The sequence below is a fragment of the Salvelinus fontinalis genome, chromosome 24 (genome assembly GCF_029448725.1).
Source record: "Salvelinus fontinalis isolate EN_2023a chromosome 24, ASM2944872v1, whole genome shotgun sequence".
NCBI classification, from domain to species: Eukaryota; Metazoa; Chordata; class Actinopteri; order Salmoniformes; family Salmonidae; genus Salvelinus; species Salvelinus fontinalis.
Genome location: NC_074688.1, coordinates 8,348,404 through 8,372,120, shown reverse-complemented (window position 1 = coordinate 8,372,120; position 23,717 = coordinate 8,348,404). Strand labels below are relative to the sequence as shown.

The following is a 23,717-nucleotide window of genomic DNA, read 5'->3' as shown; positions in this document are numbered from 1 at the left end:
GAGGGAAACCAGAGAAAGAAGACAGGGACATGGTGTAAAAATAGCAGCAGGAGGCTAGACAGAGAGGTAAACCAGAGAAAGAAGACAGGGACATGGTGTAGAAATAGCAGCAGGAGGCTAGACAGAGAGGTAAACCAGAGAAAGAAGACAGGGACATGGTGTAAAAATAGCAGCAGGAGGCTAGACAGAGAGGGAAACCAGAGAAAGAAGACAGGGACATGGTGTAAAAATAGCAGCAGGAGGCTAGACAGAGAGGTAAACCAGAGAAAGAAGACAGGGACATGGTGTAAAAATAGCAGCAGGAGGCTAGACAGAGAGGTAAACCAGAGAAAGAAGACAGGGACATGGTGTAGAAATAGCAGCAGGAGGCTAGACAGAGAGGTAAACCAGAGAAAGAAGACAGGGACATGGTGTAAAAATAGCAGCAGGAGGCTAGACAGAGAGGGAAACCAGAGAAAGAAGACAGGGACATGGTGTAAAAATAGCAGCAGGAGGCTAGACAGAGAGGTAAACCAGAGAAAGAAGACAGGGACATGGTGTAAAAATAGCAGCAGGAGGCTAGACAGAGAGGTAAACCAGAGAAAGAAGACAGGGACATGGTGTAGAAATAGCAGCAGGAGGCTAGACAGAGAGGTAAACCAGAGAAAGAAGACAGGGACATGGTGTAAAAATAGCAGCAGGAGGCTAGACAGAGAGGTAAACCAGAGAAAGAATACAGGGACATGGTGTAAAAATAGCAGCAGGAGGCTAGACAGAGAGGTAAACCAGAGGAGAAGACAGGGACATGGTGTAGAAATAGCAGCAGGAGGCTAGACAGAGAGGTAAACCAGAGAAGAAGACAGGGACATGGTGTAAAAATAGCAGCAGGAGGCTAGACAGAGAGGTAAACCAGAGGAGAAGACAGGGACATGGTGTAGAAATAGCAGCAGGAGGCTAGACAGAGAGGTAAACCAGAGAAGAAGACAGGGACATGGTGTAAAAATAGCAGCAGGAGGCTAGACAGAGAGGTAAACCAGAGAAAGAAGACAGGGACATGGTGTAGAAATAGCAGCAGGAGGCTAGACAGAGAGGTAAACCAGAGAAAGAAGACAGGGACATGGTGTAGAAATAGCAGCAGGAGGCTAGACAGAGAGGTAAACCAGAGAAAGAAGACAGGGACATGGTGTAAAAATAGCAGCAGGAGGCTAGACAGAGGTACACCAGAGAAAGAATACAGGGACATGGTGTAGAAATAGCAGCAGGAGGCTAGACAGAGAGGTAAACCAGAGAAAGAAGACAGGGACATGGTGTAAAAATAGCAGCAGGAGGCTAGACAGAGAGGTAAACCAGAGAAAGAAGACAGGGACATGGTGTAGAAATAGCAGCAGGAGGCTAGACAGAGAGGTAAACCAGAGAAAGAAGACAGGGACATGGTGTAGAAATAGCAGCAGGAGGCTAGACAGAGAGGTAAACCAGAGAAAGAAGACAGGGACATGGTGTAAAAATAGCAGCAGGAGGCTAGACAGAGAGGTAAACCAGAGAAAGAAGACAGGGACATGGTGTAAAAATAGCAGCAGGAGGCTAGACAGAGAGGTAAACCAGAGAAAGAAGACAGGGACATGGTGTAAAAATAGCAGCAGGAGGCTAGACAGAGAGGTAAACCAGAGAAAGAAGACAGGGACATGGTGTAAAAATAGCAGCAGGAGGCTAGACAGAGAGGTAAACCAGAGAAAGAAGACAGGGACATGGTGTAAAAATAGCAGCAGGAGGCTAGACAGAGAGGTAAACCAGAGAAAGAAGACAGGGACATGGTGTAAAAATAGCAGCAGGAGGCTAGACAGAGAGGTAAACCAGAGAAAGAAGACAGGGACATGGTGTAAAAATAGCAGCAGGAGGCTAGACAGAGAGGTAAACCAGAGAAGAAGACAGGGACATGGTGTAAAAATAGCAGCAGGAGGCTAGACAGAGAGGTAAACCAGAGAAAGAAGACAGGGACATGGTGTAAAAATAGCAGCAGGAGGCTAGACAGAGAGGTAAACCAGAGAAAGAAGACAGGGACATGGTGTAAAAATAGCAGCAGGAGGCTAGACAGAGAGGTAAACCAGAGAAAGAAGACAGGGACATGGTGTAAAAATAGCAGCAGGAGGCTAGACAGAGAGGTAAACCAGAGAAAGAAGACAGGGACATGGTGTAAAAATAGCAGCAGGAGGCTAGACAGAGAGGTAAACCAGAGAAAGAAGACAGGGACATGGTGTAAAAATAGCAGCAGGAGGCTAGACAGAGAGGTAAACCAGAGAAAGAAGACAGGGACATGGTGAAGGAGAAAGCAATGTAGTTACACATTTCAAACGTCTTGTAGTGTGCATTGGGAGCCAAGGGGAACTCTGTTAAAGTGTCTGTATACTAGGTTTGGTTTGCTCCAAGCAGAACTCGGCTAGGCCAAGTGACAGTCTGTGCACACTAACTCAAAAGACATTCTCTTGAAAAAAGAAAAACCCGACCATCTTGAGACGCAATAGCCAGTATACACTTCCTCAAAATAGTCTGAATAAATATAAGAAAACTCAAGAAATCTGTCATTCATTTTGACGTTTTTGCAGAGGAGATCATAGTGGCGCAATTTTACATATACCTAAGATGTTTGGTGCAGTACTTCTCAAGTGAAAAAAATGTGCAGGAACGAATGGGCATAAACCCTTGCCGAAGACCAAAAGGAACAAAAACGTCACAAAATGTCATCATAATATTTGAACAAACTGTTCTGAACTGTTTCGGTTGGGAAGCATGCGGGCGCCTTTACTCTGTTAGTGGAAGTGATTGAAATGAAACCACTTTGAACACAGTGTCTCCCTTGTGGACTGTGGTGTCTTTTATGATGTAATGACTGTCTAATCCCTCTTCATCTCAGCCCAGGTTCAGGGCCCTGCCCAGTGTCTAATCTCTCTTCATCTCAGCTCAGGTTCAGGGCCCTGCCAAGTGTCTAATCTCTATTCATCTCAGGCCAGGTTCAGGGCCCTGCCCAGCGTCTAATTCCTCTTCATCTCAGCCCAGATTCAGGGCCCTGCCAAGTGTCTAATCTCTATTCATCTCAGGCCAGGTTCAGGGCCCTGCCCAGCGTCTAATTCCTCTTCATCTCAGCCCAGATTCAGGGCCCTGACCAGTGTCTAATCCCTCTTCATCTCAGCCCAGGTTCAGGGCCCTGCCTAGTGTCTAATCTCCCTTCATCTCAGCCCAGGTTCAGGGCCCTGCCTAGTGTCTAATCTCTCTTCATCTCAGCCCAGATTCAGGGCCCTGCCCAGTGTCTAATCCCTCTTCATCTCAGCCCAGGTTCAGGGCCCTGCCCAGCGTCTATTCCCTTTTCATCTCAGCCCAGGTTCAGGGCCCTGCCCAGCATCTAATTCCTCTTCATCTCAGCCCAGGTTCAGGCCCCTTCCCAGCGTCTAATTCCTCTTCATCTCAGCCCAGGTTCAGGGCCCTGCACCAGTCTCTAATCCCTCTTAATCTCAGCCCAGGTTCAGGGCCCTGCCCAGTGTCGAATCGCTCTTCATCTCAGCCCAGGTTCAGGGCCCTGCACCAGTCTCTAATCCCTCTTCATCTCAGTCCAAGTTTAGGGCCCTGCCTAGTGTCTAATCTCTATTCATCTCAGCCCAGGTTCAGGGCCCTGCCTAGGGTCTAATCCCTCTTCATCTCAGCCCAAGTTCAGGGCCCTGCCCAGTGTCTAATCCCTCTTCATCTCAGCCCAGGTTCAGGGCCCTGCCTAGTGTCTAATCTCCCTTCATCTCAGCCCAGGTTCAGGGCCCTGCCTAGTGTCTAATCTCTCTTCATCTCAGCCCAGATTCAGGGCCCTGCCCAGTGTCTAATCCCTCTTCATCTCAGCCCAGGTTCAGGGCCCTGCCCAGCGTCTATTCCCTCTTCATCTCAGCCCAGGTTCAGGGCCCTGCCCAGCATCTAATTCCTCTTCATCTCAGCCCAGGTTCAGGCCCCTTCCCAGCGTCTAATTCCTCTTCATCTCAGCCCAGGTTCAGGGCCCTGCACCAGTCTCTAATCCCTCTTAATCTCAGCCCAGGTTCAGGGCCCTGCCCAGTGTCGAATCGCTCTTCATCTCAGCCCAGGTTCAGGGCCCTGCACCAGTCTCTAATCCCTCTTCATCTCAGTCCAAGTTTAGGGCCCTGCCTAGTGTCTAATCTCTATTCATCTCAGCCCAGGTTCAGGGCCCTGCCTAGTGTCTAATCCCTCTTCATCTCAGCCCAGGTTCAGGGCCCTGCCTAGGGTCTAATCCCTCTTCATCTCAGCCCAAGTTCAGGGCCCTGTCCAGTGTCTAATCCCTCTTCATCTCAGCCCAGATTCAGGGCCCTGCACCAGTCTCTAATCCCTCTTCATCTCAGCCCAGGTTCAGGGCCCTGCCCAGTGTCTAATCCCTCTTCATCTCAGCCCAGGGTCAGGGCCCTGCCCAGCGTCTAATTCCTCTTCATCTCAGCCCAGATTCAGGGCCCTGCCAAGTGTCTAATCTCTATTCATCTCAGGCCAGGTTCAGGGCCCTGCCCAGCGTCTAATTCCTCTTCATCTCAGCCCAGATTCAGGGCCCTGACCAGTGTCTAATCCCTCTTCATCTCAGCCCAGGTTCAGGGCCCTGCCTAGTGTCTAATCTCCCTTCATCTCAGCCCAGGTTCAGGGCCCTGCCTAGTGTCTAATCTCTCTTCATCTCAGCCCAGATTCAGGGCCCTGCCCAGTGTCTAATCCCTCTTCATCTCAGCCCAGGTTCAGGGCCCTGCCCAGCGTCTATTCCCTTTTCATCTCAGCCCAGGTTCAGGGCCCTGCCCAGCATCTAATTCCTCTTCATCTCAGCCCAGGTTCAGGCCCCTTCCCAGCGTCTAATTCCTCTTCATCTCAGCCCAGGTTCAGGGCCCTGCACCAGTCTCTAATCCCTCTTAATCTCAGCCCAGGTTCAGGGCCCTGCCCAGTGTCGAATCGCTCTTCATCTCAGCCCAGGTTCAGGGCCCTGCACCAGTCTCTAATCCCTCTTCATCTCAGTCCAAGTTTAGGGCCCTGCCTAGTGTCTAATCTCTATTCATCTCAGCCCAGGTTCAGGGCCCTGCCTAGGGTCTAATCCCTCTTCATCTCAGCCCAAGTTCAGGGCCCTGCCCAGTGTCTAATCCCTCTTCATCTCAGCCCAGGTTCAGGGCCCTGCCTAGTGTCTAATCTCCCTTCATCTCAGCCCAGGTTCAGGGCCCTGCCTAGTGTCTAATCTCTCTTCATCTCAGCCCAGATTCAGGGCCCTGCCCAGTGTCTAATCCCTCTTCATCTCAGCCCAGGTTCAGGGCCCTGCCCAGCGTCTATTCCCTCTTCATCTCAGCCCAGGTTCAGGGCCCTGCCCAGCATCTAATTCCTCTTCATCTCAGCCCAGGTTCAGGCCCCTTCCCAGCGTCTAATTCCTCTTCATCTCAGCCCAGGTTCAGGGCCCTGCACCAGTCTCTAATCCCTCTTAATCTCAGCCCAGGTTCAGGGCCCTGCCCAGTGTCGAATCGCTCTTCATCTCAGCCCAGGTTCAGGGCCCTGCACCAGTCTCTAATCCCTCTTCATCTCAGTCCAAGTTTAGGGCCCTGCCTAGTGTCTAATCTCTATTCATCTCAGCCCAGGTTCAGGGCCCTGCCTAGTGTCTAATCCCTCTTCATCTCAGCCCAGGTTCAGGGCCCTGCCTAGGGTCTAATCCCTCTTCATCTCAGCCCAAGTTCAGGGCCCTGTCCAGTGTCTAATCCCTCTTCATCTCAGCCCAGATTCAGGGCCCTGCACCAGTCTCTAATCCCTCTTCATCTCAGCCCAGGTTCAGGGCCCTGCCCAGTGTCTAATCCCTCTTCATCTCAGCCCAGGGTCAGGGCCCTGCCCAGTGTCTAATCCCTCTTCATCTCATCCCAGGTTCAGGGCCCTGCCCGTGCCCGCCTTACTGCCTCCATCAGGCTCAAAGCAGCCTCTCTCACTCAATTTCCCAGACTGGGGTTTATCACAGAAGATAATGGAATCACTTTTGCTCCCCATAGAGAAGGGGAGAAAGGGGGGGTGGGGGTGTAATCAGAGAGAGACAAATGGATGGAGTAATAAGCAAGTTAGAGAGAGTAAGGAAGGGAAAGAGAGAAATAAAATACAAAAATTGAGAGAAGGATGGAGGAAGAAAGAAAAACCAGGAATGTGAGAGACCAATAAAAAGGGATGGAGGCAGAGGTTTAGAGCAGAGCCTGTTGGGTTTTCTTTCTGTGTTTACCGCAACACTAAAGTGGTTAGGAGCAGGTATATGACGCAGGCTGAGGTTCTACTTCAACAAACACATCTGAAAGAAGAATGAATGGAGAAAGTGGGGGGAGAGAGCGGGGGAGAGAGAGAGTGGAGTGTATATTTGATTTTGAGTAGTGTGTAAATCTCCATGATACAGAGATTGTGAATAGAATATGTTGTTCCTGGAATAGGAGACACATCTTCTGAACCTACAATAACTACAAAAACACACTTCCCAGGGCCTTAGAAGCACACAGTGTAAGGCAGGACTAGGGTGTGTGTGTGTAGCTGGACATGAAAGCTACACTACGGATGCATAATCGAAACAAATCGCACCACCCTCCTTTAATGAAGCAGTGGATGAGTTACATACTGTGGAGGAGTGGGACAGTTTGCAGAGACATCAGAGAACACTCTCTCTCTCTCTCTCTCTCTCTCTCTCTCTCTCTCTCTCTCTCTCTCTCTCTCTCTCTCTCTCTCTCTCTCTCTCTCTCTCTCTCTCTCTCTCTCTCTCTCTCTCTCTCTCTCTCTCTCTCTCTCTCTCTCTCTCTCTCTCTCTCTCTCTCTCTCTCTCTCTCTCTCTCTCTCTCTCTCTCTCTCTCTCTCTCTCTCTCTGAAGAGCTGCAGGGTTTTAAGGAGATTAATTGCGTACATAACATCAGCATGGAATTGTAACAGTGAGACATGAGTCAGAATTATTTATTTGATTTGTTGTTGTTGTGTTGTCTGTGTGAGAGATGACCTCCCAGAGGAGTCCGCGGAAACTGATTGTTTATGTGTAGTAATTATGTTAGTAGTGTTTGGCTCTCTACTGTCGAATTGGTATTGTTGAGAGGGCCAAAATAATTACTGGGAAACATTTTTGTGATATGAAAATCAAGTTGCAAATATAATTTTATGTGTTTTGTCAGCTCTTTTGACAAGCACACACACACACACACACACACACACACACACACACACACACACACACACACACACACACACACACACACACACACACACTCTCTCTCTCTATCATGCACCCAGCAGCTGCAATTTGTTGTTGCAATTATGGACGACACAAACTGAAGCATCCACTCGTTAAAATGTTTGACGTATTTCACAAGATTCCGCTATGTGAATATACATTAATGAGCATCTCTTTCTCTGCCTCTCTGCCTGCATTCTGTTCTCAGTATTCCTGACGTGTTCTTCTGGCTCTATGTCAAATGTCTATTGCATGTGTATATAGTACAATTAGGCTTCAAGCATTCTCAGTACAATTAGGCTTTAAGCATTCTCAGTACAATTAGGCTTTAAGCATTCTCAATACAATTAGGCTTTAAGCATTCTCAGTACAATTAGCCTTCCAGCATTCTCACTACAATTAGCCTTCAAGCATTCTCAGTACAATTACATCCCCTTCTCTCCTTCCTCCCTCTCTCTCTCCCTGCAGTCTGTTCGCAGTACTCGAGGGGTGTGTTTGCTATCTTCGGCCTGTACGACAAGCGTTCGGTCCACACCCTGACGTCGTTCTGCAGTGCACTGCACATCTCCCTGGTCACGCCAAGTTTCCCCACGGAGGGGGAGGGCCAGTTCACCCTGCAGCTCCGCCCCTCTATCAGAGGAGCTCTGCTGTCCCTACTGGACCACTACGACTGGAGCCGCTTCGTATTCCTCTACGACACAGACAGAGGTACCTGCTGTCAATCAATACCCAATCAATTAATCAATCAGTCAGTCAGTCAGTAGGTCAACCAGTCAGTTGATCTGTCAGTCAGTCAATCAATCAATCAATCTAATCTAATCAATCCAAGGGAAGCAGAAGATAGGAAAGAGGAGGAGAGGAAAATGGAATGGAGTGAGCAGGAACTCTACACAGCTCAACCAGTCATTCATACAGCTCAACCCAGTCATTCATACAGCTCAACCCAGTCACTCATACAGCTCAACCCAGTCACTCACCCAGCTCAAACCAGTCACTCATACAGCTCAACCCAGTCATTCACCCAGCTCAAACCAGTCACTCATACAGCTCAACCCAGTCACTCACCCAGCTCAAACCAGTCACTCATACAGCTCAACCCAGTCACTCACCCAGCTCAAACCAGTCACTCACCCAGCTCAACCCAGTCACTCATACAGCTCAACCCAGTCATTCATACAGCTCAACCCAGTCATTCATACAGCTCAACCCAGTCATTCATACAGCTCAACCCAGTCACTCATACAGCTCAACCCAGTCACTCACCCAGCTCAAACCAGTCACTCATACAGCTCAACCCAGTCACTCACCCAGCTCAAACCAGTCACTCATACAGCTCAACCCAGTCACTCACCCAGCTCAAACCAGTCACTCATACAGCTCAACCCAGTCACTCATACAGCTCAACCCAGTCATTCATACAGCTCAACCCAGTCATTCATACAGCTCAACCCAGTCATTCATACAGCTCAACCCAGTCACTCACCCAGCTCAAACCAGTCACTCACCCAGCTCAAACCAGTCACTCATACAGCTCAACCCAGTCACTCATACAGCTCAACCCAGTCACTCATACAGCTCAACCCAGTCATTCATACAGCTCAACCCAGTCACTCATACAGCTCAACCCAGTCATTCATACAGCTCAACCCAGTCATTCATACAGCTCAACCCAGTCATTCATACAGCTCAACCCAGTCATTCATACAGCTCAACCCAGTCATTCATACAGCTCAACCCAGTCATTCATAACCCAGTCATTCATACAGCTCAACCCAGTCATTCATACAGCTCAACCCAGTCACTCATACAGCTCAACCCAGTCATTCATACAGCTCAACCCAGTCACTCATACAGCTCAACCCAGTCATTCATACAGCTCAACCCAGTCATTCATACAGCTCAACCCAGTCATTCATACAGCTCAACCCAGTCACTCATACAGTTCAACCCAGTCATTCATACAGCTCAACCCAGTCACTCATACAGCTCAACCCAGTCATTCATACAGCTCAACCCAGTCATTCATACAGCTCAACCCAGTCACTCATACAGCTCAACCCAGTCATTCATACAGCTCAACCCAGTCATTCATACAGCTCAACCCAGTCACTCATACAGCTCAACCCAGTCATTCATACAGCTCAACCCAGTCATTCATACAGCTCAACCCAGTCACTCATACAGCTCAACCCAGTCACTCATACAGCTCAACCCAGTCATTCATACAGCTCAACCCAGTCACTCATACAGCTCAACCCAGTCATTCATACAGCTCAACCCAGTCATTCATACAGCTCAACCCAGTCATTCATAACCCAGTCATTCATACAGCTCAACCCAGTCATTCATACAGCTCAACCCAGTCATTCATACAGCTCAACCCAGTCATTCATACAGCTCAACCCAGTCATTCATACAGCTCAACCCAGTCACTCACCCAGCTCAACCCAGTCACTCACCCAGCTCAAAAGAGTCACTCACACTGTTCAACCCAGTAATTCACACAGTTAAACCCAGTCATTCACACAACTCAACCCAGTCATTAATTTAGCTTGTTACTGAACTAACTGTGACAGTGATTATCTGTGGAGAGGCTGACAGAGATTAAAGTGAGCTTGTTCCCCTTGATGCTGTGTGTGCTGACAGATTGGACACAGCTGATGCCCTCCGCTCCGGACTATCGTCATGGGAATACTCAGCACGGAACCCTAAACCAGACATTCCCACATCCACCAGGGTCTCGATGCCCTCTGAGTGGCTAGCAGTGCCAGTCCCACCACACAATGCATTTTCTCAGTGTGTGTGTGCCTCACTTCTGCCAGTCTCTCTGTGGCCCGGCTTGGCTAGGTCGACACCAAGGGGATTGTAGGTGCGGTTTCCGCTTCACTCACCCGTGACTCGCCGAGGCAGAGCCGTTGATTAGCGTTTCCCATCAGCCCCGTGCTGTCGGTAATGTGGTGTAAAATGGGCAGTAAGAGGGATCTGTTTTATGCTCCGTGCTCTGCAGATAACATTGCACACACACACACACATTTACACACACACCCACACACATACACACACACGTACACACACACACACACACTCAGATTTAGGTTCCGCAGCTACTGAGGGTTCATCTGTTGTAAAGCATTTGAAACTGGGAGAAAGGCAGGTGGAAACACACTGAGGATTTTGTAGGGCTACATGTGCTTGAGACTGGGAAGCTGTGTACCCATTGGTTGACAAAGATCCATTTCCAAGCCTTCTTTTATGTGTTCATGTGTCACCTGACATTTTGGGTCTATAAAGCAGTTTTTTTTTTCATTGTTACATTTCTCCTGTTGTCTGTTGTATAGTCAGGGATAGGCTCCAGCCAGGAGACAGACACACAGTCTGGACACAGACAGACAGACTGACTGACACATTGTTACACAGTATGGACACAAACAGACAGACACAGAGCCACACTGTTACACAGTATGGACACACACACAGACAGACAGACAGACAGACAGACAGACAGACAGACAGACAGACAGACAGACAGACAGAAACTGTTAGATAGTCTGGACACACACAGACAGACACACAGGCAGGCAGGCAGATAGGCAGTCAGACAGACAGACACACAGGCAGGCAGGCAGATTGTCAGACAGACAGACAGACAGACAGACAGACAGACAGACAGACAGACAGACAGACAGACAGACAGACAGACAGACAGACTGTTAGATAATCTGGACATAGGCAGACAGACAGACAGATATTAGATAATCTGGACACAGACAGACAGACAGACAGACAGACAAACAGACAGACAGACAGTTAGATAGTCTGGACAGACAGACAGACTGTTAGATAATCTGGACATAGACAGGCAGACAGACACACAGACACACAGACAGACAGACAGACAGACAGACAGACAGACAGACTGTTAGCCTCCAGCTGAGAAGTGTTTACACAGGGACAACAGTTAGATAGTCTGGACAGACAGACAGGCAGGCAGACAGACAGACAGACTGTTAGATAATCTGGACATAGACAGGCAGACAGACAGACAGACAGACAGACAGACAGACAGACAGACAGACAGACAGACTGTTAGATAATCTGGACATAGGCAGACAGACAGACAGACAGACAGACAGACAGACAGACAGACAGACAGACAGACAGACAGTTAGATAGTCTGGACAGACAGACAGGCAGGCAGACAGACAGACAGACTGTTAGATAATCTGGACATATACAGGCAGACAGACAGACTGTTAGATAATCTGGACATAGACACACAGGCAGACAGACAGACAGACAGACAGACAGACAGACAGACAGTTAGATAGTCTGGACAGACAGGCAGGCAGGCAGACAGACAGACAGACTGTTAGATAATCTGGGCATAGACAGGCAGACAGACAGACAGACAGACTGTTAGATAATCTGGACATAGACAGGCAGACACACAGGCAGACAGACAGACAGACAGACAGACAGACAGACTGTTAGCCTCCAGCTGAGGAGTGTTTACACAGGGACAACAGTTAGATAGTCTGGACAGACAGACAGGCAGGCAGACAGACAGACAGACAGACTGTTAGATAATCTGGACATAGACAGGCAGACAGACAGACAGACAGACAGACAGACAGACAGACAGACAGACAGACAGACAGACTGTTAGATAATCTGGACATAGGCAGACAGACAGACAGATATTAGATAATCTGGACATAGACAGACAGACAGACAGACAGACAGACAGACTGAGGAGCTGAGGAGCTCCTCCAGCTGAGGAGTGTTTACACAGGGACAGCTGTTGTTGAAGGTTGCTGGGAGTGTTTGGGGGAACTGTGGGCATAATGATGGAAGCATCAGGGTGAGAGAGACAAACAGTGACAGAAAGACAGAGGGGAGACAGAGGGTGAGAGAGAAAGGAACAGACAGCAGAGGTGTCAGAGATAGGGGATCAGGACAGTACCTGGGGGCACAGTGACGGGTACTTTAGTATATGTGCTGCCGAAGCAAGCACAGTGACTGGTACTTTAGTGAAGGGTTGCACTAGACAGACAAGAAGAAAGAGGGATGAAGTGAGGACGCCAGCGAAGGAAGGGGCATCTGGCATTTAGAGTGTTTTGCAGTGTTTCTGTTTAGTTTGATTGTTCCAAGACGCTGTGTTTGTTTACTTAAATATTTGATCTATTTGTTTTATCTTCAGCTTCAATTTTCAGAAATAAAATTTTTGTGGCCTTGCTGGCATCTCTCCAAATTGATGATGTCTGGTTGTCTTTGTGTCTCTGATCTGTTGTCTAGGTTACGCCATCCTACAGGCAATCATGGAGCGAGCAGGTCAAAATGGTTGGCAGGTAATCACCACATGGGCGCACACATGCAAACACACACACACACACACACACACACACACACACACACACACACACACACACACACACACACACACACACACACACACACACACACACACACACACACACAGGTTAATTGCTCTGTCTCTGTACAGGTGAGTGCCATCTGCGTGGAGAGTTTCAACGAGGCAGCTTACCGTCGTCTGCTAGAAGATCTGGACCGCCGGCAGGAGAGGAAGTATGTCATCGACCTGGAGCCTGAGAGACTGCAGAGCATTCTAGAACAGGTGAGTCTGAGAGACTGCAGAGCATTCTAGAACAGGTGAGTCTGAGAGACTGCAGAGCATTCTAGAACAGGTGAGTCTGAGAGACTGCAGAGCATTCTAGAACAGTTGAGTGAGAGACTGCAGAGCATTATAGAGCAGGTGAGTCTGAGGGACTGTAGAGCATTCTAGAACAGGTGAGTCTGAGGGACTGTAGAGCATTCTAGAACAGGTGAGTCTGATGAGAGACTGCAGAACATTCTAGAACAGGTGAGTCTGATGAGAGACTGCAGGGCATTCTAGAACAGGTGAGTCTGATGAGAGACTGCAGAACATTCTAGAAAAGGTGAGTCTGATGAGAGACTACAGAACATTCTAGAACAGGTGAGTCTGATGACAGACTGCAGAACATTCTAGAACAGTTGAGTCTGATGAGAGATTGCAGAGCATTCTAGAACAGGTGACTACCGAACTCAACATCACACACCCTTACACACACACAATCTCTCTCTCAGCCTTGTGGGAGTTCATACGCATTAGTACCCCTCTCCTCCTCTTTTCACTGAACGCATCTACTGACGGCCAGACTGTGACTCTAACAGTTGAGACAGGTGTGTCTGTCTACCTCTTCTCTGCTGCTGTCATCTTTGACCCCAGCTCCAGGGTAATGTCCCATTGGTCAGCCATCTGTCACTACTTCCCTGTGCATGCATAATTTCCTCTTCTGGCCAGGTCTCCCTTCCTGTCTACTGGTCTGACAAATATGGGCAGACACACACCAGCAACTACAAGCACGGACACACGCACAAACACACACACAAACACACACACAAACACACACACAAACACACACACAAACACACACACAAACACACACCTGTGCGGTGGTCTGCCCAGGAACAGCAGGCTCAGTAGTATTGGCATGGATGGCATCATCAGTCCGACAGAGATTGCTCTCTCTCTCTTTCAATTTTAAAGGGATTTATTGGCATGAGAAACATATGTTCACATTGCCAAAGCAAGTGAAATAGATAATGAACAAAAGTGAAATAAACAATAAAAAAAATAGTTTATCACAAAAGTTGTATTTACAATGGTATTTGTTCTTCACTGGTTGCCCTTTTCTTGTGGCAACAGGTCACACATCTTGCTGCTGTGATGACACTATTGGTATTTCACCCAGTAGATATGGGAGTTTATCAAAATTGGATATGTTTTCAAATTCTTTGAAATATTTGTCTCTAATATGGTCATACATTTGGCAGGAGGTTCGGAAGTGCAGCTCAGTTTTCACCTCATGTTGTGTTGTGGGCAGTGTGCACATTGCCTGTCTTCTCTTGAGAGCCAGGTCTGCCTACGGCGGTCTTTCTTAATAGCAAGGCTATGCTCACTGAGTCTGTACATAGTCAAAGCTTTCCTTCATTTTGGGTCAGTCACAGTGGTCAGGTAATCTGCCTAGAGCCAAATAGCATTCTAGTTTGGTCTGATATTTTGTTAATTCTTTCCAGTGTGTCAAGTAAGTCTCTTCTTTCTGTCTCTCTCTCTGTCTCTCTGTCTCTCTGTCTCTCTGTCTCTCTGTCTCTCTGTCTCTCTCTCTCCCAGGATAGCCATTCAATTTATTCTCTTTTCTCCCCTCTTCTCCTCCTCTATTTTCCTCTTCTCTTCCTGTCTTTCTCCAGGCCGTTAGTGTGGGGAAACATGTCAAAGGCTACCATTACATCTTGGCCAACCTGGTAAGTATGTGTGTGGCTTCTTAGTGCATCCCAATAGTCTAAAGTGGTTTAATTTCCTTGTCTGCTCCCCTCCTGCTCTCCTGCTCTCCTTCATCTCTGCTAACATGAACCAACTGAACAAGTGAAAACAAATACCCCTGTCCCCATCCACATGATGTGCTTTTTTTAGATTAGTGCAGATGAAAGAGAGGAGACGAGGAGAAGAGAGGAAGGGGGAAGGTTGTGGTATGTACAGAGGGGTTCAGACAGGTGGCTGTGGTTTACCTTGTCTCTGAGGAAAATGTGAGTCAACTCTGAGCCAGACAGTTCGAACGGTTTGAAGGCACTTCAGACAGTGCATTCCCTTTCTCTCTCTCTCCTTCTCTAGCTTGGGAAAATAAGGTGCATCCCTGTCTCAGAGCTTCCATGTTCAGGTAAAGCCAGGTTAATCTTCAAATGCAGTTGTACCTAACATCTCTCTCTCTCTCTCTCTCTCTCTCTCTTCAAGGGTTTCAAAGACATATCTCTAGAGAGATTTATGCATGGTGGGGCTAACATCACTGGGTTCCAGTTGGTTGACTTCAGTAAGCCAATAGTCCTCAAACTGATGCAGCGCTGGAACAAACTGGACCAGAGAGAGTACCCAGGCTCTGACATCCCACCCAAGGTACACACACACTCACACTGCTGCAGAGGGTTCTAGAATCATGTTGGAGAGAAAACTATTTTCTCCTGTCACAGCTCTTTAGCCAATCACACTTTGACTCCGAGAAGCATCAGGAAACACTCAGCTGTTAGAGATAGTGTCCCACACCTCTCTCTCTCTCTATTTCTCCAATTCAAAGGGCTTTATTGGCATGGGAAACATATGCTACATTGACAAGCAAGTGAAATAGACATTAAACAAAATTGAAATAAACAATAATAAATTAAGTGTAAGTGTTACACTATGCACAGTTATTTTCACGTCTCTCCAGAGATGTTCGATCGGGTTCAAGTCCGGGCTCTGGCTGGGCCACTCAAGGACATTCAGAGACTTGTCCCAAAGCCACTCCTGCATTGTCTTGAGTGTGTGCTTTGGGTCGTTGTCCTGTTGGAAGGTGAACCTTCACCCCAGTTGAGGTCCTGAGCGCTCTGAAGCAGGTTTTCATCAAGGATCTCTCTGTGCTTTGCTCCGTTCATCTTTGCCTCGCTCCTGACTAGTCTCCAAGTCCCTGCCGCTAAAAATCATCCCTACAACATGATGCTGCCACCACCATGCTTCACTGTAGGGATGATGCCAGGTTTCCTCCAGACGTGACACTTGGCATTCAGGACAAAGAGTTCAATATTTGTTTCATCAGACCAAAGAATCTTGTTTCTCATGGTCTCAAGTCAAATCAAATTGTATTTGTCACATATGTCAAATACAACAGGTGTAGGTCTTACAGTGAAATGCTTACTTACAAGCCCTTAAACAACAATTCAGTTTTAAGAAAATCCCCCCAAAAAGTAAGAGATGAGAATAACAAATAATTAAAAAGCAGCAGAGAGTCTTTAAGTGCCTCTAAACGGGCTGTCATGTGCCTTTTACTGAGGAGTAGCTTCCGTCTGGCCACTCTACAATAAAGTGCTGCAGAGATGGTTGTCCTTCTGGAAGGTTCTCCCATCTCCACAGAGGAACTCTAGAGCTCTGTCAGAGTTACCATCGGGTTCTTGGTCACCTCCCTGACCAAGGCCCTTCTCCCCCGATTGTTCAGTTTGGCCGAGTGGCCAGCTCTGGAAGAGTCTTGGTGGTTCCAAACTTCTTCCATATAAGAATGATGGAGGCCACTGTGTTCTTGGGGACCTTCAATGCTGCAGAAATGTTTGTGCCTTGACACAATCCTGTCTCTAAGGACAATTCCTTCCACCTCATGGCTTGGTTTCTGCTCTGACATGCACTGTCATCTGTGGGACCTTATATAGACAGGTGTGTGCTTTTCCAAATCATGTCCAATCAATTGAATTTACCACAGGTGGACTCCCATCAACTTGTAGAAACATCTCAAGGATGATCAATGGAAACAGGATGCATCTGATATCAATTTTGAGTCTCATAGTAAAAGGTCTGAAAACGTATATAAAATAGGGTATTTCTGTTAATTATTTGTAATACATTTGCAAACATTTCTAATATAGGGTGTAATCATTAGTCCAATGTAATACCATTAGTGATACCAAAAGCTTACCTTGACATGGAAGAGTTCCAGTGTTGTGTTGGAAAGTCATAGCCAGCTAGCGAACATAGCATCGCTCTGAGCAGGGTGTTTCAGTAGGCTAAACTAGCTAGCTGCATTTGCTAGCTAAGTAAGTGAAACTGAAAGTGAGAAAAAATAACAATATCGCTCTCTCTCTCTCTATTTCTCTCTTGCTTCGTCATTTTGGAAGAAATTAATTTGTTCAAAACTGTTCAACTGTTGTCTTTCTCTCTCTTTGAGTCAACTACTCACCACATTTTAAACACTGCAGAGCTAGCTTGCGGTAGCTTCTGCTTTCAGTACTAGATTAATTCTCTGGTCCTTTGATTGGGTGGACAACATGTCAGTTCATGCTACAAGAGCTCTAATAGGTTGGAACAGGGGCGTAGACAGATTTTTTGGGGGGTGTAGGCCTAGAAAAATGTGGATATGCATTTTTTCTACTTCTTTATTTAATATATTTTGCGACGTGTACCATATAGTATTTCGTAATACAATAATTTTATACTAGTGCATAGTACTTGGATCAACCTTGTTACTAATAATTACCTATCCCAGCATATTAAAATAAGACAGTAACTTTAGACCAGTTGCCAAATTGCCAACAACAAAAAACTCATGTTCAGACGCACTTTAATCTCAATGGGCAAACAAGCCTATATTTGATGTTATAATATATACCATGGCAGGTGGTAGTACTATGAAATGGTACCTTACCTTTATTAGACGTATCATAAGGCGTGACCTACATCACAAGGCGCAGACGTTGAGGCTTTGAGTTGAATATGGCGATGATTTCATCATAATCCAATGGATCTGTCAGTTCACGCTCTAAACAGCAAACTGAAGTGGTTCAGCCGGGCGCTTGTCATTGATGTGCGAAGACGATTTTTTATCCTAGTTGTTGTTGAGAAAAGTCTCTCCACACTGCATTGTCATTGGAAGTGTGACAATGATCCTTAACAGAAAGTTTATATTAGGGAAAATATCACCATTGCAGCTGTCAAGTACACTCATTATGGAGGAAAAGTCACTCTTTCCCGTGTTACTTTTGCAACTCAACTGCTGAATAAAAACAGTGAATTCAGCATCCTCAATTGACATTGCATAATGATCGCATGTGGTCTTCAGCTGCTCTTTAAGGCAGCGGGTTTGGGATTCTTTGGAAAAGGAGGCTGCCGCTTGCATGATCCCGTATGTGTCTTCTTGAAATTGTGAGTTCAGCTCAGTAATCTGTCTGTCTACAATATTGTTCCAAAGTTGCCTCAGGTCACTGTCCCTCATGATGCTGGATGTTTTCCAGTGAAGTTTTTTACAGGGAGTTTTCGCTGCCGTGATGCCCTCACATCCCAATTACTAATATCATGATTAATCATCATTTCTTCAGCTAGCTTGAGAACTTTATCAGTCTCCCCCTGAGTTATCTTTTCTACCTACGTAGAAAAGCTGCTTTTGACGATTTCAATTAAACCAATACCGTCCATCACAGATAATGTAGAGCTTTGTAATCCCTTCGTATCAAAATCACTAGTGTCAAACAATTTACTACTGTAAATGTGACTAACAGGAATAAAAACGTGTTGTTCTGGATTTGTTGTAAGAGGACATCGGCTTCTAATTTGGTTTGTCCACAAGCCTCTGAAAACTCTGCAAGAACCTCTAAAATGACATCTAGCAGTAACAGCACTTTACTCACAGACCCTGATTTCGAACTCCACCGTACATCCGTGGATCTTTCCAGCTCGATACATGGTCTATTGGGATGCAACTCTTTCTGTACTTCATGAATCGAGCATGTCTGTGGGATCCACTCATAAATGTGTGCAGCTGGTTTACTGTGTCAAAGAAAGTACTGACATGTCCCGAAATGTTTGCTTTAATAGGACATGTATCCCTCCTCTGTTCCCTGACATGACTGAAGCCCCATCTAAACAAAAACCCACACGAAGAGTGGGATCCAACTCCAGGGGTTGCAACACAAATTCCTTGTGCAGACAAATCAGAGGTTTCCATAAACCCAACAGCTCTTTCTTTAATCATTTCAGCATGAATGTATCGGATGCACACAGCAAGAAGTTCTAGTTTAGGTTGATCTTTATAATCATCTGCCAGTGTGGCAAAATACTTGGAAGCGCAGAATGAACTTCATCTTTTATCCTCCACAGTAACAATGATGCTGCAAATTCGTTCTGAATTTCGGAGCTCATAAGCGTGGCATTGTGAGCTAGCTCATTAAGCCTGTTTTCTATTTCTGAGTCATACTTTGACATGAAATTGAAGATTTTGAAAAAGTTACCTTTGCTGACTACCGCTTGGGTTTCTCTATGCCCTCTGAGTGAAATATCCTGCTTTGCACACATTAGAACAATATCTATGACTACTTTAACATGTGCACGGTTTCTTTCTATAAAATCCATGTTTGCATCAGCATCTATTTGATTCAACACAGTCCCACGGCGTCTAGGCCCATGGGTCACCTTGTAGGATTCACATTTTGCAAGGACATTAGAATGTCATTTGCTATTCTCGTGTTTGCAGCAATCATTTGTTGTGAGTTTCCAGTTTTTAAATCCATCTCGTATAAATCTGAATTTCACATTTGCCTCAGGAAAGTGCCTACAAAAAGTACAATAATTGCATATTTTGCTTTACTATACTCAATCCACATGAACTGGTCATACCACCTTGAGAAGAAGCAGCGTGATTTGCCATTTATTATACTTGAAGGGAACTTTGCTAGCTTTGGTTGACAGGCTGGTTCATCAACGGCAGACACATCTGTCACAGGACCTACGGAAGGTTCACCCCCGCCCGCAGCATCAAGAACGAGAGGAGACGGTGGGGTTGGCAAGCATGCCTGGCTCAATGTGGCATTGGCTGTTGTGATGGCGATTGCGATTGTTTCTATCCTGGCCCCACCTGTTAATGTCTCATTCTGGAAGCTATCGGTAGATTGATCCAAATTATTTTCTGGAACCCACTCCTTTGCCTCAGACGTCTTTTTTTGAAAAACCTAGCGATCAACATTTGGTTTGCTATTGCTAGGACTACTAAATTACCATCGCTGGGGAGTCAGTTACAGTAAACTAGCGTGGTAGAGTTTGCTAGCCTATGCACTACAAAGTTTAGCCACGTGACATTGCCAGGTTGTTGAGGTAAACCACTGTATGATTGTTTTTAAATGTAACAAGTAGTCGGAAGCCAACTTGATTGTCGCGGACAATGTTTTTGTTACATTATAATAAAATGACCCATAGAAAATACTTCTCACATGCGGTTCTTTTAAAAAATGTATAAAATATAACACAATTCATATATAATTTCTGGGGCATTTTTGGGGTAGGCCTGAGATCAAACTAGGTAGGCTAAGGCTATGCTACTGGGCTGGAGGATGTCTTCCAGAAGTTGTCATAATTACTGTGTAAGTCTATGAAAGGGGGTGAGGCCCATGAGCCTCCAAGGTTTTGTATTGAAGTCAATGTATCCAGAGGAGGACGGAAGCTAGCTGTCCTCCAGCTACACCATGGTGCTACCCTACAGACTGCTGTTGATGCTACTGTAGACCTTCTTTGCAAAATAGTGTGTTTTAATCAGTTATTTGGTGACATGTGATTATATTTATTATAGTTTTATCTAAACATTATAACATTTTAAATGTCTTGCAATTAAACATTTTATGAAATTCACTGGAGAGAATGGTCCTCCCCTTCATCCTCTGGGGAGCCTCCACTGGTGTAAGGGTAGTGAGATTTTGAGTTTGTCATTCTCAGCATTCTGTTTCTGGAATATGCTATGAAACCAAATGTCATATGCTGACATCAAACCATTGTTGGAGACACCTTTCAAGGCCAAAAAACCAAACATGTCACTGTTCGGTCAGCGGGACAGATGCGTACTGCATTAGTGAATGACAAGGCCCTTTCTGTACAATTAAATGGGCAGCTTTATGTATCATCATCAATCACAATCAATTATAATGTTAGAACTAAGGACCTGTTGTGTTTTATTAATACCTGTCAACGAGCATTAAAACCTGTTTGGGATAGGGGGCAGCATTTTCACGTTCGGATGAAAATCGTGCCCACAGTAAACTTCCTGCTACACAGGCCCAGAAGATTTGGATAGAATACACTCTGAAGTTTCTAAAACTGTTTGAATGATGTTTCTGAGTATAACAGAACTCATATGGCAGGCAAAAACCTGAGAAAAATCCAACCAGGAAGTGGGAAATCTGAGGTTTGTAGTTTTTCAACTCATTGCCTTTCTAATATGCAGTGTCTAATGGGTCATATTGCTCTTCCTAAGGCTTCCACTAGATGTCAACAGTCTTTAGAACCTTGTTTGAGGCTTCTACTGTGAAGGAGGGGGGAATGAGAGCTGTTTCAATAGGTGTCTGGCAGAAGGCCATGAGCTGGTCACGCGCATGGCCGTAAGAGCGACTTGCGTTCCATTGCATTTCTAAAGACAAAGGAATTATCCGGTTGCAACATTATTGAAGATTTATGTTAAAAACATCCTAAAGATTGATTCTACACATCGTTTGACATGTTTCTACGAACTGTTATATAACTTTTTGAACTTTTCGTCTGAACCTTTGCCTGGACTTGCCCGCGCCTCGTGAATTTGGATTGTGAACTGAATACGCAAACAAAAAGGAGGTATTTGGACATAAATGATGGACTTTATCGAACAAATCAAACATTTATTGTGGAACTGGGATTCCTGGGAGTGCATTCTGATGAAGATCATCAAAGTTGAGTGAATATTTATAATGCTATTTCTGACTTCTGTTGACTCCACAACATGGCGGGTACCTGTATGGCTTGTTTTTGTGTCTGAGCGACGTTCTCAGATTATAACAAGGTGTGCTTTTTCCATAAAGTTTTTTTTAAATTTGACACAGCGGTTGCATTAAGGACAAGTATATATTTAATTCTGTGCATAACACTTGTATCTTTTATCAAAGTTTATGATGAGTATTTCTGTAAATGGATGTGGCTCTCTGAAAATTCGCCGGATGTTTTCGAGGCACAACATTACTGACCATAACGCGCCAATGTAAACTGAGATTTTGCGATATAAATATGAACTTTATCGAAACAAAACATAAATGTATTGTGTAACATGAAGTCCTATGAGTGCCATCTGATGAAAATCATCAAAGGTTAGTGATTAATTATATCTCTATTTCTGCTTTTTGTGACTCCTTTCTTTTATGTGTTTTTGTGACTAGGCTCTGACCTAACATAATCATATTGTGTGCTTTCGCTGTAAAGCCTTTTTCAAATCGGACACGATGGGTAGATTAACAAGAGGTTAATCTTTAATTTGGTGTATTGCACTTGTGAATGTATGAAGTTACATAATTAAAAAATATATTTTTGAATTTCGCGCTCTGCCTTTTCAGCGGAATGTTGTCGAGGGGTTCCACTAGCCATAAGAAGTTTTAAGACTTCCAGGGTCACAGAAGAACAAGCATGTGGTTCTCAAAGAAAGCCTTGAGAAAATATCAAGGGAAGATCATCAAAACGGCATGGTATATAACCACCCCAACACACAGAGTGCGAAAGAAAAGGAAGACATGTCAGAGTGACACTGACCTGATGTGAAGTGCGTCCCCTGAGTTTATCATCCCTTCATCCTTCCTCTCCTCCTCTTCTCTTCTCCTCCTTAGTTTGGTCTCTGTCATGATGTGAATGTTTCCTGCTGTGGCTGTGACGGCCTCTGTAGCAATGTGTGTGTGTGTGTGTGTGTGTGTGTGTGTGTGTGTGTGTGTGTGTGTGTGTGTGTGTGTGTGTGTGTGTGTGTGTGTGTGTGTGTGTGTGTGTGTGTGTGTGTGTGTGTGTGTGTGTGTGTGTGTGTGTTGTGAGGTCTCCCTGCTGTGTGTGTGAATACCTCCATAGTGCTATGTGTCTTACCTGTTACAGAGCTGTCAGTCAGATAAGCCTCCTCTGAAGACCTCCTCATCTCTCAAATCATAAGCTTACTGCCGCAGATGGGTCTCATGGGGATCCATTCATTCACATAGATGGGACTTATTTTGTACATTACTAATCCAGTGTTTTGTCAAGAGAGGAACCCACAGCATGAAACAGGCATTTCCTGATTCCCAAAACAGGCATCATCATGTCTGGTATAGGCTCTACACTGTTGATGTAAAATCATCTAATATGCTCTTTCTCCCTCCTCCTCCTCTTCCCTCTCCTCTCTCCCCAGTACACCTCGTCTCTGACGTATGATGGGGTGTTGGTGATGGCCGAGGCCTTCAGGAACCTGCGTCGTCAGAAGATAGACATCTCCCGTAGAGGAAATGCTGGAGACTGTCTGGCCAACCCAGCTGCCCCCTGGAACCAGGGCATAGACATGGAACGCACACTCAAACAGGTATTCTTTGGTCCTTTGTGTTCCCTATTGTTCTCTGTCCTGACCTGTGTTCTCTCTTGTTATGTCTCCAGGTGCGTATCCAGGGTCTGACAGGTAACATCCAGTTTGACCACTACGGCCGCAGAGTCAACTACACCATGGACGTGTTTGAACTGAAGAGCAATGGACCACAACGGGTAGGAATAGACACACAGGCATGTCGGAGAAATTATTTGGGTTTTATGAAAATGCAGTTTTGTCTGGTTTTCACCTCTCCCTTTCCTCTCTCAGATTGGCTACTGGAACGACATTGACAAACTGGTTCTGGTCCAGAATGAGGTGCTGTTGTCCAATGACAGCACAAACATTGAGAACAGGACAGTCGTTGTGACAACTATCATGGTAATGTACTCCTCTGCCTCCTCTCCTTTCCTCAATCACACAGAAGATGCATCCGTCTAAAACAGCTTACTAATTAAAAAAATGTAGGCAAGTCCTCAACTCCTGTCCTCAACTCCTGTCCATCTGTACTGATATTAAACAACTTGAAAGGTGGAAATTCAATGTTCTGTAGGAATCGACTACGCTGTTTTCTC

At 45.8% G+C, this 23,717-nt stretch overlaps 1 protein-coding gene across 8 annotated transcripts in view; it reads left to right on the top strand.

Moving 5' to 3' along the window:
- LOC129821874 (glutamate receptor 4-like) overlaps positions 1-23,717 on the top strand; it is a 168,346-nt gene that overhangs the window by 77,461 nt on the left and 67,168 nt on the right. For all 8 annotated transcript variants that reach the window (XM_055879589.1, XM_055879584.1, XM_055879585.1 and 5 more), the window contains exons 3-10: positions 7,685-7,924; positions 12,512-12,564; positions 12,720-12,851; positions 14,507-14,560; positions 15,048-15,206; positions 22,975-23,142; positions 23,214-23,318; positions 23,413-23,523. In XM_055879589.1, the coding sequence (XP_055735564.1) occupies positions 7,685-7,924; positions 12,512-12,564; positions 12,720-12,851; positions 14,507-14,560; positions 15,048-15,206; positions 22,975-23,142; positions 23,214-23,318; positions 23,413-23,523 (1,022 nt within the window). The remainder of the gene's footprint in view (positions 1-7,684; positions 7,925-12,511; positions 12,565-12,719; positions 12,852-14,506; positions 14,561-15,047; positions 15,207-22,974; positions 23,143-23,213; positions 23,319-23,412; positions 23,524-23,717) is intronic.